The sequence below is a fragment of the Poromitra crassiceps genome, assembly GCF_964638095.1.
Source record: "Poromitra crassiceps genome assembly, chromosome: 1".
In the NCBI taxonomy this organism is placed as follows: Eukaryota; Metazoa; Chordata; class Actinopteri; order Beryciformes; family Melamphaidae; genus Poromitra; species Poromitra crassiceps.
The window spans coordinates 42,176,703-42,191,948 of NC_139623.1; the positions used below are offsets into that span (position 1 = coordinate 42,176,703).

Genomic DNA, 15,246 nt, shown 5'->3' on the forward strand with positions numbered 1-15,246 from the left:
ACATTCTAAGTCTAAGTTTGGCAGCATTATTACTGAGTTGATTTCTGTTTGGCAAAGCATAAATATGTTTTGTAAAATAACCCACAACTGGTACCTTCATTCTCCCATTTTCCGTAACTATGGTCTCCAATTAGGAGGGCGTCCAATTTCATTTCCTCTATGGAGTAATAATGGTGTTCACTCCCTCCATGACATTTCTGATGTGGGGGGCCTCCGCTCATTCCAAGACATTCAGAATCAATTTAACTTACCTGGAACCTCTTTTTTCTTTTATTTACAATTGCGCACAGCGATGCGTACCTATGGTGTACCTTGGGTTGACCTGGGTACCCATCCATTCCATACAGTACTGACCAAACCCAATGGTCTTGTCTCTTCTATTTATGCCTTGCTGGCGAAGGCTTCCCTTAAGCCTCTACCCCTTAATAGGGTGTGGATGGCGGACCTTCCTCCTAATGTCAGTAATCTGAATTGGGAACTAGTCTGGCAGAACACACTGCTCTCTTCCAGAAATCCTAATCATCAAGTTATACACCTTAATTTTATTCACCGTACATATTATACTCCTCGCATGCTATATAAATTCAAAGCTTTACCATCTCCTAACTGCTGCTTATGTACTCATAACACTTTGGGCACTTTCCTCCACATGGTATGGGAGTGCCCAAGGATTGTAGATTTCTGGAAGGAGGTCTGTGATGTGCTGTCCATCATACTGTCTAAAGCAATTCCTTATTTACCATCTGTTCTTTTACTTAATGACACCTCTAACTTAGACCTTTCTATTACTCAGAGACGCCTCCTGCTGGCTGGCCTCACAGCTGCAAAAAGGCTCATAGCCTGTAGATGGAAGCCTCCTCACATTTTGTCTGTGCAGAAGTGGCTGCTAGATTTCATTGATGTAGCCATCATGGAACGTTGGGCGGCCGATATGCACCATGCTAAACTAGATAATATTATTTGCTGGAATCATACCATTAATGTCCTTAAATCTTTGTTATAAATAAATGTATTTTGTTCTTCCACTGGGTCCTTGGGGTGGGGGGGGGGGTCTGGGGTGGTGGGAGGGTAGTTAGAAGGATTGTGCAAAATTGGGCGGGGAGGAGGGGCATTATAGGGATTTAAAACACGCTATTTAACAAATTTGTATTTTTTTTTTTTTGGTTAAATTTCCCTTGCCCTCCCCTTTTCTCATTTATTCTTGCTTATCAATGTTTATTTGGTCATTTGTATTGATACAGGGGAGAATAATAACCCAGTGTTTGGTGTTCTTATCTCGTTTTTCCCAATTCGAGAAGACATGTTTAAACTCCTCTTTTTGGTTTGATGTTGATATAACCACATTCTTTCCTTTCCTTCCTTGTTTTGTTTTTATTTAATGAAAATACCAATAAAAAATTGATCAAAAAAAAAAAAAAAAAGTCTTTGAGCGCGCACACATATAAGCTCTGTAGACTCTGTATAAGCCCTTTGAAAAGTCTTTGAGCGCGCACACATTATAAGCTCTGTAGACTCTGTATAAGCCCTTTGAAAAGTCTTTGAGCGTGCACACATTATAAGCTCTGTAGACTCTGTATAAGCCCTTTGAAAAGTCTTTGAGCGTGCACTAGGGATGCCACGGTGTGAACATTTTCACACCGAATGATAAGCACGTGACCCAACCGGTATTACCGGTTCCCCCCGGGAAATGTAAACAATAGGATTGTTAGTTCCTACTAGTGCATGTTGTTCCCGGGAACAATAACAGTGAGACACCAGTCGGGTATCCATAGCAGCTAGACTAGAGCGAACGTCACGTTATATGTATGTTGATAATACAAGTTTTAAAGTAAGCAAGAGTCTATGCTTTAACCGTCCATTCTGTAGGTTCATAGAGACAAGACGCACGCTGCTGCTGTTTAAAGTACTAACGTTAGGATGGACGCTCACAGTCATACAACACTGGCTGCATCACAACTCATGGCTGTATCTGACTCGAGACAACTTTTCAGACGCCCGTGGAGACAATCTTTCTCAAAAGAAACTAACGTTAGCGACACACCTGGAGACTTTTTCTGACATGGGATTAACATTACCAGCAAGCAGCAGTAAGCAGGCAATGACTGAATGCTGGTAAGTCCTCCCTCCCGTTAGTATTGATGCTAAGTTAGCATCGACTTTTCGCTGTGGAAAAAAAGGCACATTTCCAGAGATGGCCCGCATTAACAACAGTATGCACACGCATGCAGGCTTAGCTAAGGGTCTTACCTACATGTGTATGAGGAGGGCATAATTTGTGTTCATAAGATGTATAGCTTTAACTCACGTTAGTTGCTGGTCTAACCATAACAGCGGAGCCACACTGCAGCCGAGAGGAAGCGCTTGTAATTTACACCGGTGCACGCTGAAACTGCTGAGTTTTCCTTTCAATTCTTATGAGGAGGGCATCATTTGTGTTCATAAGATGTATAGCGTTAACTCACGTTAGTTGCTGGTCTAACCATAACAGTGGAGCCACACTGCAGCCGAGAGGGAGCGCTTGTAATTTACACCGGCGCACGCTGAAACTGCGGAGTTTTCCTTTCAATTCTTCCTCCATAAAAACAAAAGGTGTTACCGGTGGGCACGTTATGTAATCGGTGTATCCTCCAACACCGTGTAACACCGGTAACACCTAAAATCGCGGCAAGCCTAGCGTGCACACATTATAAGCTCTGTAGACTCTGTATAAGCCCTTTGAAAAGTCTTTGAGCGTGCACACATTATAAGCTCTGTAGACTCTGTATAAGCCCTTTTAAAAGTCTTTGAGCGTGCACACATATAAGCTCTGTAGACTCTGTATAAGCCCTTTGAAAAGTCTTTGAGCGCGCACACATATAAGCTCTGTAGACTCTGTATAAGCCCTTTGAAAAGTCTTTGAGCGCACACACATATAAGCTCTGTTGACTCTGTATAAGCCCTTTGAAAGGTCTTTGAGCGCACACACATAAGCTCTGTAGACTCTGTATAAGCCCTTTGAAATGTATTTGAGCGCGCACACATATAAGCTCTGTAGACTCTGTATAAGCCCTTTGAAAAGTCTTTGAGCGCGCACACATATAAGCTCTGTAGACTCTGTATAAGCCCTTTGAACAGTCTTTGAGCGCACACACATAGAAGCTCTGTAGACTCTGTATAATCCCTTTGAAAAGTCTTTGAGCGCGCACACATAGAAGCTCTGTAGACTCTGTATAAGCCCTTTGAAAAGTCTTTGAGCGCGCACACATAGAAGCTCTGTAGACTCTGTATAAGCCCTTTGAAAAGTCTTTGAGCGTGCACACATAGAAGCTCTGTAGACTCTGTATAAGCCCTTTGAAAAGTCTTTGAGCGTGCACACATTATAAGCTCTGTAGACTCTGTATAACCCCTTTGGAAAGTCTTTGAGCATGCACACATAGAAGCTCTGTAGACTCTGTATAAGCCCTTTGAAAAGTATTTGAGCGTGCACACATAGAAGCTCTGTAGACTCTGTATAAGCCCTTTGAAAAGTCTTTGAGCGCACACACATATAAGCTCTGTAGACTCTGTATAACCCCTTTGAAAAGTCTTTGAGCGTGCACACATAAGCAGCACTTTGAAAAGTCTTTGAGCGCACACACATATAAGCAGCACTTTGAAAAGTCTTTGAGCGCGCACACACATAAGCAGCACTTTGAAAAGTCTTTGAGCGCGCACGCATATAAGCAACACTTTGAAAAGTCTTTGAGCGCGCACACATAGAAGCTCTGTAGACTCTGTATAAGCGCTTTGAAAAGTCTTTGAGCGCGCACACATAGAAGCTCTGTAGACTCTGTATAAGCCCTTTGAAAAGTCTTTGAGCGCGCACACATAGAAGCTCTGTAGACTCTGTATAAGCCCTTTGAAAAGTCTTTGAGCGCGCACACATAGAAGCTCTGTAGACTCTGTATAAGCCCTTTGAAAAGTCTTTGAGCGCGCACACATATAAGCAGCACTTTTAAAAGTCTTTGAGCGCACACACATATAAGCAGCACTTTGAAAAGTCTTTGAGCGCGCACACATAAGCAGCACTTTGAAAAGTCTTTGAGCGCGCACAGTCACACATATAAGTTCTGTAGACTCTGTATAAGCCCTTTGAAAAGTCTTTGAGCGTGCACAGTCACACATATAAGCAGCACTTGTACGCACCTGGAACAGCTACAGTATGACCTCTGCGAAGACTCCACAAAATCCCACGCGCCAACCTTCTCAGTCAGCTCCTCTTCACAGGTACCGTTGGTTGTGGCTGAGAACTTACGCCTGCGGAAAGAAAAACACTGATGAGTTGGGATTGTGAGTCCAGCAAATCCATTTTTTCACGCGGTAGGACCCACCCAAGACAAGTGGAACTTCTACAGTTTGAATTATTCAGTTTGAAATGATTATACTTTTAATTTGAAATCTCCATATGGGTATAGCCCTAACTTGTTTGCCTGTAGGGCACAGCGGCGGATGTAAAAAGGCTTGTGCTAAAACAGGTTTCATAGCTCCGCCTGGAGCGATGATATTTTGGCTGAAAAGTCAACAGCTAAGTACAAGTGGCATGCTGTGCTTGGTCATGGGGCAATGGATCCAGGGGGACTCCCAATGTGTCAGATTGGATAAAACATGAATAATAAAAGAAAAAGACCAAGGGACAACAATTACACGCTAACCTTTTAATGATTGGAGATCATTTTTCCCATCTAGTTTCTCCTAATCTTCTATTGTTTGCTGTATGTATGAATAATAAAGCATCAAGGGAAATGGTTTAACACTTAACAGTGGGTATCGAACTTAAAGAATTTTTTGGCACCGAACCAATTGCTTCGATAGTCGATACTAATGAGTATCGAAACATGCCTTGTCATTCGATACCAGTTTTCAATACAAAAGAAAAAACGTCACTGAGCCTATAAACATGCACTATGCTTGGACCACGCTCTAAAAATGCTGGTGATTGGCTGTCACATACAGGCAGGGAAAAAAAAAAGAGTACAGCGTCATTGAGCCTATAAGCATGCAGCATGTTTGCACCATGCTCTAATAAGGCTGGTGATTGGCTGCCATGTAGAGGCATGCAGGAAAAGCTTAGCCGGGGAGGTTGCTGTGTTGTTGTATTTGAGAGAAAGAGGCAGGCAGCGTGTGGAAACCATGTGGAAACAATCAAAAGTCTGGCTCTATTTGAAGCTCCATGCCAATACCGTGCCACGCCCAGTAAAGCCCTATTAAAAAAAGACCTGTTTTCTTTGCAGCAGTTGGGACTTGAGGAAATCGATGCATCTGGCCATGAGTTGTAGATTGTTTAATTAATTGATAATGTTATGCCCAAGCGATTAATTAATATGCGTGAATATTAATAGCGGGCAGTTCTCGCCCCCATTATGTATTTCTTTTCTTAGCAACTCATTATCAAACGCTGATGCCATGATAGTTTGTTGAATGTCAATGCGATTCACTTTGTGCCATTAAGGTTATATTGATAGGCTAGTAGTCAGTGAATGCTCAACTATTGTCTTCCATGCATGAAGTGGAGCCGTGTCGTCACAGTTTTGACAATAACAACATTCTGTTGCAGCAGTGAGCATTAAACACTCATTTGCAACTCTGCGTTTTGCACTGAAAACTAGTTGCACCGATTTATTTATTTATTTTACATTTCTTTCCTTTGTACTCCAAAATGTTCTATAGGGGCGGTAAATAACAGCATTTTCATCTGTCAATAAAGACACTTTCACAATTATGCACAGTGATTTGATTTCAGCCTATATCATTTCTAAAAGTAGATATTAAAGTCGAACTGAACCCAAGAATGACTTTTCTTTTCTTTTAGTTCAAATACCTGGGTATGCAGTGCACCTATTTAATAATGTATGCAAAACAAATCACAACAATCTAATTTCTTTAATTTTTCACACTTTTTCACATCAAAAGTTCATTTTTCAAGATTTCATTGATAACAGTAATTTACAGTTTGCTGACGTCACCCACTACTATCAAATTTCTACCCCATTTCAACCAATCACATCACGACATGCAGCTGTCAATCAAATCTTCATTTCTGGATAATTTTCTCTTCCAAATGAAGTCGAAAATGGCGCCTAGTGCCTGTCATCTGGCAGAATTCCTATCCCATAAACTAACTACCGTACTAACTTGGCCAATTGTTAGAAACATGAATAAAAAACAAAAACTATAATCTCTAAGAATGCAAAGAAATCTAACTGGCTCGTTAAAACGCGCATTCCAGGGATATCGTATCGTTATAGCAGCGATAATGGTAAATGGTAAATGGCCTGCATTTATATAGCGCTTTTATCCAAAGCACTTTACAATCAGTAGATAGTCTACATTCACCCATTCATACACCAATGGCGGCAGGCTACCACACAGGGTGCCTACACACCATCGGGAGCAAGGAGGGTTAAGTGTCTTGCCCAAGGACACAACGACAGCAGCTGGGAGGGAGTGGGGATCGAACCGCCAACCCTTGCGTCATTGGCCGACCCGCTCTACCTCCTGAGCTAAAGCCGCCCCTCATAATGGCGCGCGCATCCGAGAGATTGGTTGTCAGGGGTCGCACTTCGGAGATTCCAGGCCGACGTGCTGCACTCTCCGCTCGGCAACACGAAGGCAGCTGGCTGCCTGCAGGTCGCTGAGCTCCACTCAGTCACTCAGCCTCCCGTCAAAACGCTCTTCCCCAGGGGAGCGCCACAACACACTGAATCGCACTCGATTTGGAGGCAGAACACGCCAGGATTGGCCAAAGCCCAATCCAGTCCCCAGAATTGCCAAATAAAATCATCGACATGATACTATGACCCGCCTCTCAACCTGTCATCTTAGACAAACTATGTTTTCAGTCTGAAACGGACTCATTATGCACGTGACGAACAGGTTCAGTTCGACTTTAATGATCAAACATTTCCATTTATGTAGCCTACAGGTACAGTATTTATGTTTTTGTTTCAACTACAAACATAAATAAACGTCAACTTGAAACTATGTTTCAACTACCACACACAGCCTATAATATTATAGCCTATGTTTATTTATATATATATATATATTATTTAAAAAAATCAATCTCTGGACAAATGAATCGATATCAAAGGATTAAAATAAAAATCGATTCAAAATCGGAGAATACATTTTTTTAACCCAGCCCTAATATCTATTATAATCTATTTATATATATCTATATTTATCCAGGGACAATCAACTGAGCGGGCACATCCAAACAGTTCTACTGCTGGCCACTGAGTAGCCTGGGTAAACCCAGCCCCCACGTGACCTGCTCTAAGACCTGCTCTCAGTCACTAGTCACCTTGTGACTCGTGAGCAGGGTTAAGCCTGAGAGCAGGTCACTGGGGGCTGGGTTTACCCAGGCTAGCCACTGAGCAGCTCCCCTGCCTTGTCACATCCAAACAGTTCTACTGCTGGCCACTGAGCAGCTCCCCTGCAGCAGTAGGGATAGAAGTGCCTTGCTCAAAGGCATCTTGACTGTTGTTGATAGCGGTAAGGTAAAGGTAAAGTCCTACTGATTGTCACACACCTGAGTGTGCGAAATTTGTTCTCCGCATTTGACCCATCCCCTGGGGGGAGCGGGTCTTTCCCATGCTGTATTGCCCCTGGCTATTCAAACTGGTAAGCTCCCAGCCACAGCCTCTTTTCTCTGGGCTACTGCTGCCCCGATCGAGCAAAGCCTTCTAGGTGCTGGCTATGTGCACCTATTCACCTTATCATTTGCCCATATCAGGACGCTTCTGCATGGCGTCATTTTGTAATCGTCTTTCCGTTTTAGATCCGGAAGTAGATTACACCTACCGCAATAATTTTTAGACTTGCCAAAAAGCTGTTTTCAAGAAAGAAAAAAAAAGTAACATTCCAAATATGTGACCAGTTTATCAGAATAACGCCTATTTGGAAATATTTAACGAGCAGCGAGGATTGAGAGCGCTGGCTGTGTGACCAGTCGGACTAGCTAGTATCTGTCAACCCTGGAGCCGATGGCTGTACCCGGTCGGCATTTAACGTTACACTGCCACAGACTGGCAGTGAGAAAACACTGTTGACGTGCTTTTGTAAATAACGTTAAATGCCGACCGGGTACAGCCATCGGCTCCTCGCAGCAGTAATGCTATGAACATGTAACTGAAGTTGGCCGCAGTGTAGCTTCTGAATGTTGCCAAACTTCATTCATAGTGATGTTTTGTTTTGAAATTGGCCGCCAACTAGTGCTGAACCGGAAGAACAAATACAATTGCGTCTAACACGGAAGAGAGAAAAAGTGGGGGTGGTGAATAAGGTGAACAGTAGGGTTAACGTCAGCTAACAATTCTGTGCTTCTTTAAAGAGACGATGGTAGACAAACTAGACATACTTGTTCTGGGCTCGGTTGATATTGCACTCCTGCCAGACGCGCTCCACCACCTGGCTAGCTAGCCGGCGTGGGATCTTGCCTCCATGATGGCTGGTGCTGTCCACGCTGAAGACATCCGACGACGAAGACAGTCTCACCCACTTCTGGGCCGTGTGGGAGTCCACTGGAGAGGGAAGAGCACGGTTAGCCAATGCTAATGGCATGGATCAGCAAAGTGAAGAAGAGCAAACGTTGCGCAGGGACTGTGTGTTTTTATAGTCTTCAGCAACGTTTTTATTCTCCCGTGTATGTTTGAATGTCCGGTACCTGTCTGCGCCTCCTCGGGCGAGGTGGGAGGGGTGAGGGTGACAGAAGAGATGGCGGGCTCTCGCTGGGATGCAGGCACTTGGTGGCCACCCGAGTAAACGGCAGTGCAGTGGGAGGACCCCACAGGGGCCACGATGGGAATGTCCGACTGGGGCACCAGCACCAAGCAGGCCGGGTACACCATCCGCACACCACCTGGACACACAGGGCCAGGGTGAGGGTATTAAACCATAGACTAAAGCAATAATTTCTAGAGATTATGGATGGGACAATAGGCTTATTACACAATGTGATTTGGGTTAATTGATCATTCAAAGTCTGATTGTGTTAATTTCTGAGCTTCTTTTGAATTGTGAAATTGAATTTCAATATATTGTCCAATCCCTGCTAGATATGCAATAACCATGACAGAGATGCATTGTACTGTATAGATAAAATCCTACTTGGGAAAAAGGATGAGGAGAGAGTTCTTGGGGGAGAGGGATTCGCCTACCGACAAGGACCTCCACGGAGGCCAGCGTGTCGTCCTCCCAGTCCATGTCCTCTGCCTTGTCCTCCGACGCCCTCTGCTTGGCGCTGGGGCTGATCGGATAGAACTGGTTCCACTCCTCGATCAGCTTCTGGGTGGGCGGGTCCGACAGCTTGAATGACTGGCCGGTCAACGTCCCATTCAGACCAAACGGACTCAGGATCACTAGGGGGGAGGGAGAAGAGAATGTCAGAACAATGTCCGCTTCCTTCCTAACTTCACATTGTTATCGTCCCTCTACTTCCTTGATTCCTTCCCTTCCTTCCTTCTCCTTCCATCTTTATCCTCCCACTAGGGCTGTGCCAAATAGTTCAAAGCTTCATTCATAACGTTGACGTTCAACTTGTAAATCAACATTTGAACGCTTTCTTCTTTTTCTTTGCATGTCTATTCAGTGTTTGTGACGGAGCTGCTGCTGAGGACCTGATGACAGAGGTCCAGGGGAACCCGGCGCTGTTTACAAAGACCACCGCCTCTAAGAAATGTTGAAAAGAAACGTGACATACTGGTCTGGATCAGAAGAGCTCTTGACTTGCGATAGTGGTATGGCAGTTTACTGACCTGGAAGCTAGTTCACTTTTGCTAGCTAAGAAAAATGGCACCATGTCTTGGCCAATCTGACCGCAAATGTGCTACTATCCTATGTTTTTATAATATGACTGGGAGGTAACGACATGTGTCCTCCCTCCAGTAGCCAGGGATACTCAACTTGCTTTGCCCGGGGGCCACTTTCGTGAAATGATAGGAGGCCAGGGGCCAGTTAATAAACAAACAATATACATTTTTCTGTAGCGGATTGTAGGTTTTTGGGGTGTCAGCTAGGGATGCAAGGGTTAACCGGTTTGACTATTAACCGCGATTTAAAACGTCACGGTTATATAACCGCAGAGGCTCCGCTACACCGAGTGTTTTGTTGTTACAACAGTCCGACCAAACAGAGCTGTCAGCCGAGTCTTCCAGTCTGCTCCAGGTCTGCTCCCACTAGCCTAGCTATGTTCGTCAGCCCAACATAAATGTTGTTTCCGAGACGTGCGCGCTGTGACAGAGTCGCCTGACACAAACGGTGGTCTCCGTGGCCTCATCTTAATTTGTTTACTGAATGGTAAACGTAACGTTAGTTATCTCTCCCTTGCCTTGGCGTGCATGCTAGCATTACAGCTAACATAATGGCAGTAGTGTGAGCAGGGTCTGAGGGCAGGTCACGTGGGGGCTGGGTTTACCCAGGCTATAATGGCAGAGCCAGAGAGACCAGAAGCAACTCAAACAGATGATCTCTTCCCCCCAAAACACGTCTAAAGTCATCGGTATGGCCGTATGGGAGCATTTCGGATACAAAAAGGACGACCGTGGTGTTGTTAAAGATGACTGTTCCCCAATCTGCAAAACCTGCCGAAAACCAACACCTCCAACCTTCTACAACACCTGCGTGATCACCATCCTGCTTTACATGCAGCAGCCCAACTAGTTGTAACTGAGCAAAATAACATCAGATGATTAAAAATTAATAATAATAAAACTAATAGGCATGGATGATGACACAGTTGATGATAACACTAAAATGTATTACCCACATTCGTTATATTTATCCTATGGGGTCACTAAAAGTTAATCTAAATTTACACTAAAAGTTAAGTTAGATAAAAAGTTAATAATAAAAATAATAAATAAATTATTTAAATGGTAAAATATTTAAATAGTAAAAATCAACTAAAGTATTACTGCAATTTCAATCGAAGTTAATCTAAGCATGGATTATTTATTTTCATTTTTCTAATTCACTTTTAGCAAAAGACTGGTGGTACTGCTGCTGCACCTGTGACTGTCCAACCCACTGTTGGAACAGGTGATCCAAAATAAATGTAGAAAAAGAATACACAAACTGGGCAAAAAAGAAAGATAATTTAGTTAATCAAAAGAGCCTTGCAGATAGATCCTGCAGGCTGCAGCCTGACTATGTTTTGTTCCAAAGATAAATACTGTCAGACTTGGTTTATTTTATTTATTATTTTGGACAAATTGGTTAGTGCATTGTTTGCCTTTCAAAAGACAGCAACTGTTAAACAATGTGGGGAAAATACAATAAAACCTCTGTTCAAAGAATGCTCATGTGATTTTTATACGTCCATAATAATAATCGTGAAACCGTGATAATCGTGTTTTTTTTCTCAGACTATAATCGTATATAAAAAATAATAATCGTTCCCTAGTGTCAGCCAGAGTTTAATCTGACAATGTTGTGCACACTGGATGACCGGATAGATAGTTAGGTTAAGTTAGTTAGGTTAAGAGTTGACCTAAGCATCGCCTGCGGCAGCTTTTCCTGCCCCCCCTGTAAATGTCTCTTCATTTTGCACACTTAAAGTGTTACAATCCACTCTGTCTGTAATGAATGAAGTCACCATGTTTATTGCTCGCCCGGAAATAAGTCGTAGTTTTGACGTTAAAACGGTCAAAACATTGGTTCCGCCTGGATTTCTGCATTTCCCCGTGCGCCCACCTGTAATACCACTGAGGGGGGGCACAAAAGTGCGTGGGTAGCGAGCAGACGGTGGTATTTGACAATTACGCTGGAGCTCAGTCAAACTTTGTTTCACGTTAGTTTTTATTGTGAATTAGATTCTAATTCATCAAACTTTGTTTCACGTTAGTTTTTATTGTGAATTAGATTCTAATTCACAATGAAAACTAACGTTAAATTATTAGAAAATGGTCGGGGGGGCCACTCTGCACCCTGTCGCGTGCCACATCTCATCTCATCATTAATGATTGATGCTGGCTCCTCTCTCTTTTGCGGCAATTCACAAACCCAAATCCATCAGCTCTGTGGTTATTTACTTCAGAGCGTGAGTCAAATAGAAGAACCTTGATAAAGCCTAATTTTCTCTGAATATTTGGCACCAATATTGTTGTAGTGTGTGACACTTGGGCAACAGCTTATCATCTGTCATTTATCCCCTCTTCTATCCGTTCACTTCCTTCTTTCTCATCCTTCCATCCCTCTGCTTCCTTTCCTTGCCGTGTCGTCCCTCCGACTCAGCGGCGCCCTGACCTTTCCAGAGCGCCGCTGGACCCAGCCGGTCCCGCCTGACTCGCCAAAATACTTACAGAGCAATACAGGCGCCAATTATTGGCAAGCGGTGGCCTCTCCGAGCCCATAAACACAGAGGCGTATAAAAAAACCTGCCACTCCACACAGCTAACACACTCCGCTGCACAGACACGTGGGAGTCATATAGGAAGCCCATCAGTCTGCTTTATAGGAGAGGCTGGCATCCATCAGTGAAGATAGCGGATAGCGCCATAGATGAACATGCATAATACATACGAGCACACAAAGCATATATGCATCATATCAACTGGACACTGGACATGTGCACAGCTTGTTATGCATGCTGTCTCTGTCTCCCTCTCACACGCTCCTCATAGAGAATGAGGGGAGGATATAAATGGCTGGGTGGGTGTGTGAGTGACCATTTGTTAATGTCCCCTCTCTGCTCGGCTCTTCTAGTGTCATTATGAGACTGGACTCTGTCCCCCTGGGTATCGATCCTGTCGCTGGGCCAAACAACGGCGGCTTCCCAGGCTGGAAAGATGGCGGGGGGAAGGTAAAGGTAAAGTCCCACTGATTGTCACACACCTGAGTGTGCGAAATTTGTTCTCCGCATTTGACCCATCCCCTGGGGGAGCGGTGAGCGGCAGCAGTGCCGCGCTCGGGAATAATATGGTGATCTAACCCCCCAATTCCAACCCTTTGATGCGGAGTGCCAAGCAGGGAGGCAAATGGGTCCCATTTTTATAGTCTTTGGTATGACTCGGCCGGGGATCGAACTCACAACCTCCCAGTCTCAGGGTGGACACTCAAACCACAAGGCCACTGAGCTGGTCAATCGATGAGAGAAACGGGGAAGGGGAAAAAGGTGCACAAGATCGCGTGTTCGCAGCCTCCCAGTAGGGCAGTGATACTCAACTTGCGGCCCGCGGGCCATGGCCCGCGATGGAATTGAAAAAATATATATATATATTACAGTGCACCTGAACGCAACATGCAAGATACCCGTTGAATAAGTGTCCAAATGTTCATGTAATTCTGGCCAATACTCCACTTCTGTTATAGCATTTCAGTCTGGAATATGGAATATTTTTCAATAATCTATGATTTAGCTGCTAAATTGTTAAATACTGACGTCTGCTCGCTACCCAGGCACTTATGTATGTACTTAACCTAACTAACTTAACTAACTTTCCGGTGTGCACAACATTGTCAGACTAAACTCCGGCTGACACCCCAAAAACCTACAATCCACTACAGAAAAATGTATATTGATTGTTTATTAACTGGCCCCTGGCCTTCTATCATTTCACGAAAGTGGCCCCCGGGCAAAGCAAGTTGAGTATCCCTGCAGTAGGGGGTGTTTTCTGACTTGATGGCCTGCAGACGGCCGGCCTCGCCTCTTAAACGCCTTAAAGGGAAGGTTTTTGGACGTATATGTTTGTAAGGGGGGGATCAAGTAGCCTGGCAAACCAGCCCGTCACGTAGGGGTGCTCCGATCCGGCTAAGCCACGATCCGATCCGATTCCGATTCCTGGGGTCACGATCCGATTCCAGAATCGATTCTCGATTCCAACGATTCTCGATTCCAACGATTCTCGATTCCAGAATCTAGAATCGATTCTCAATTATGTAGTTTTATATTGCAATAACACACAAAGGTAAATCTAAGACAAAAATCACAAATGTATTAATGCTGAACTTCAAATTCAACTTTTGAAGTATTACAGTCAGGGCCTAAATTCATTTTGCAAACTAGGGGGGAATTCCCCCCTTATGTTCTTCAGATAAGATGGATTTATATATTTTGGGGGGAATACATTAACCAGAGTTCTTAAGTGCAAGAGGTGGTGGCACCGTGGCAGTACAGTACACAAATGACATGAATATTTGGACACTTATTCAGCCGGTATCTTGCATGTTGCCTTCAGGTGCAGTGTAAAAAAAAAAAAAAATGTATTTTTTACAATACAAAGAAGAATCGATTCTTGGGAGTTTGGAATCGATCCAGGAATCGTGGCATTAAGAATCGCGATCCTTTCAGAATCGATTTTTTGGAGCACCCCTACCGTCACGTGAACTCACATTTAATTTGGTTCTGCGTGACAGTCTGGCCCTTAAGCCTGGGAGGGTGTTTAGCAGAAGCGGAAGAGCGGAAGAGCCAATCAGTGACTGCGCTGTGATTGACAGCACAAGTTGGCCAATCAGGAACGCTACTAGCACTGCACTAACAAAACAATAATGGCCATCTCCTTGCCTGATCGTCTCGAGGAGTCATGTCAGCGTTTGTCTAGTTTAAACAGACATAAAGTGCAGTTATTGCAGAAATAGACTCAATAACAACAATTAAACAAGTACAGGAGTATCGCCGCAACCGCGGAGTTTCGCCGCGGAAAACATGTTTCTGCCATTCTCCCGAGTGGATTTGGGTTTGACTGGATCCGACGCTGATTGGCTGAAGGAGTTGTCTGTCAAGGCAACTACGCCCGCCCATGCTCCCGCTCCTGCTAAGGACTGGGTGAAGAGTTGGGGCCAGACCGTCTCGCAGAACCAAGTGAAATGTGAGTTCACGTAACGGCCTGGTTTACCAGGCTAGGGATCAAGTGCACAGATCCAAAAAATCCCCCAGGACATTTAACAGGATGCGACTGGCTGGTGGTGGGGGTGGATGATGATAAGGGATGAGGTTGCAGAGTGAAGTGGCCAGCATAGGATTATTCAAGGCTAAGTGAGTTTGGTAGCTAGACAGCAAAATAGTCTTTACTGTACACAGTTTTTTTTGTAAATAAAGTTTTTATTTATTTACACACAGACAGCATAAACATTATTTTTACTTTCACTTATACAATATTTCCTATTTCCAGGCCTGTAATAAATGAACATGCTTGGTTCCATGATATATTCACAGCAAAAAATAAATAAAATAATTAAAGCAATATAATATAGCCACATCACAGCGTCCCAGCCGTGCTATGAGCAAAGAAG

The 15,246-nt window shown here is 43.9% G+C and overlaps 1 protein-coding gene across 2 annotated transcripts in view; it reads right to left on the minus strand.

Moving 5' to 3' along the window:
- med13a (mediator complex subunit 13a) overlaps positions 1-15,246 on the minus strand; it is a 260,218-nt gene that overhangs the window by 95,867 nt on the left and 149,105 nt on the right. For both annotated transcript variants that reach the window (XM_083638644.1, XM_083638643.1), the window contains exons 5-8: positions 9,177-9,377; positions 8,684-8,878; positions 8,378-8,540; positions 4,165-4,275 (exon numbers count right to left, since the gene is read on the minus strand). In XM_083638644.1, coding sequence (XP_083494770.1) covers positions 4,165-4,275; positions 8,378-8,540; positions 8,684-8,878; positions 9,177-9,377 — 670 coding nt within the window. The remainder of the gene's footprint in view (positions 1-4,164; positions 4,276-8,377; positions 8,541-8,683; positions 8,879-9,176; positions 9,378-15,246) is intronic.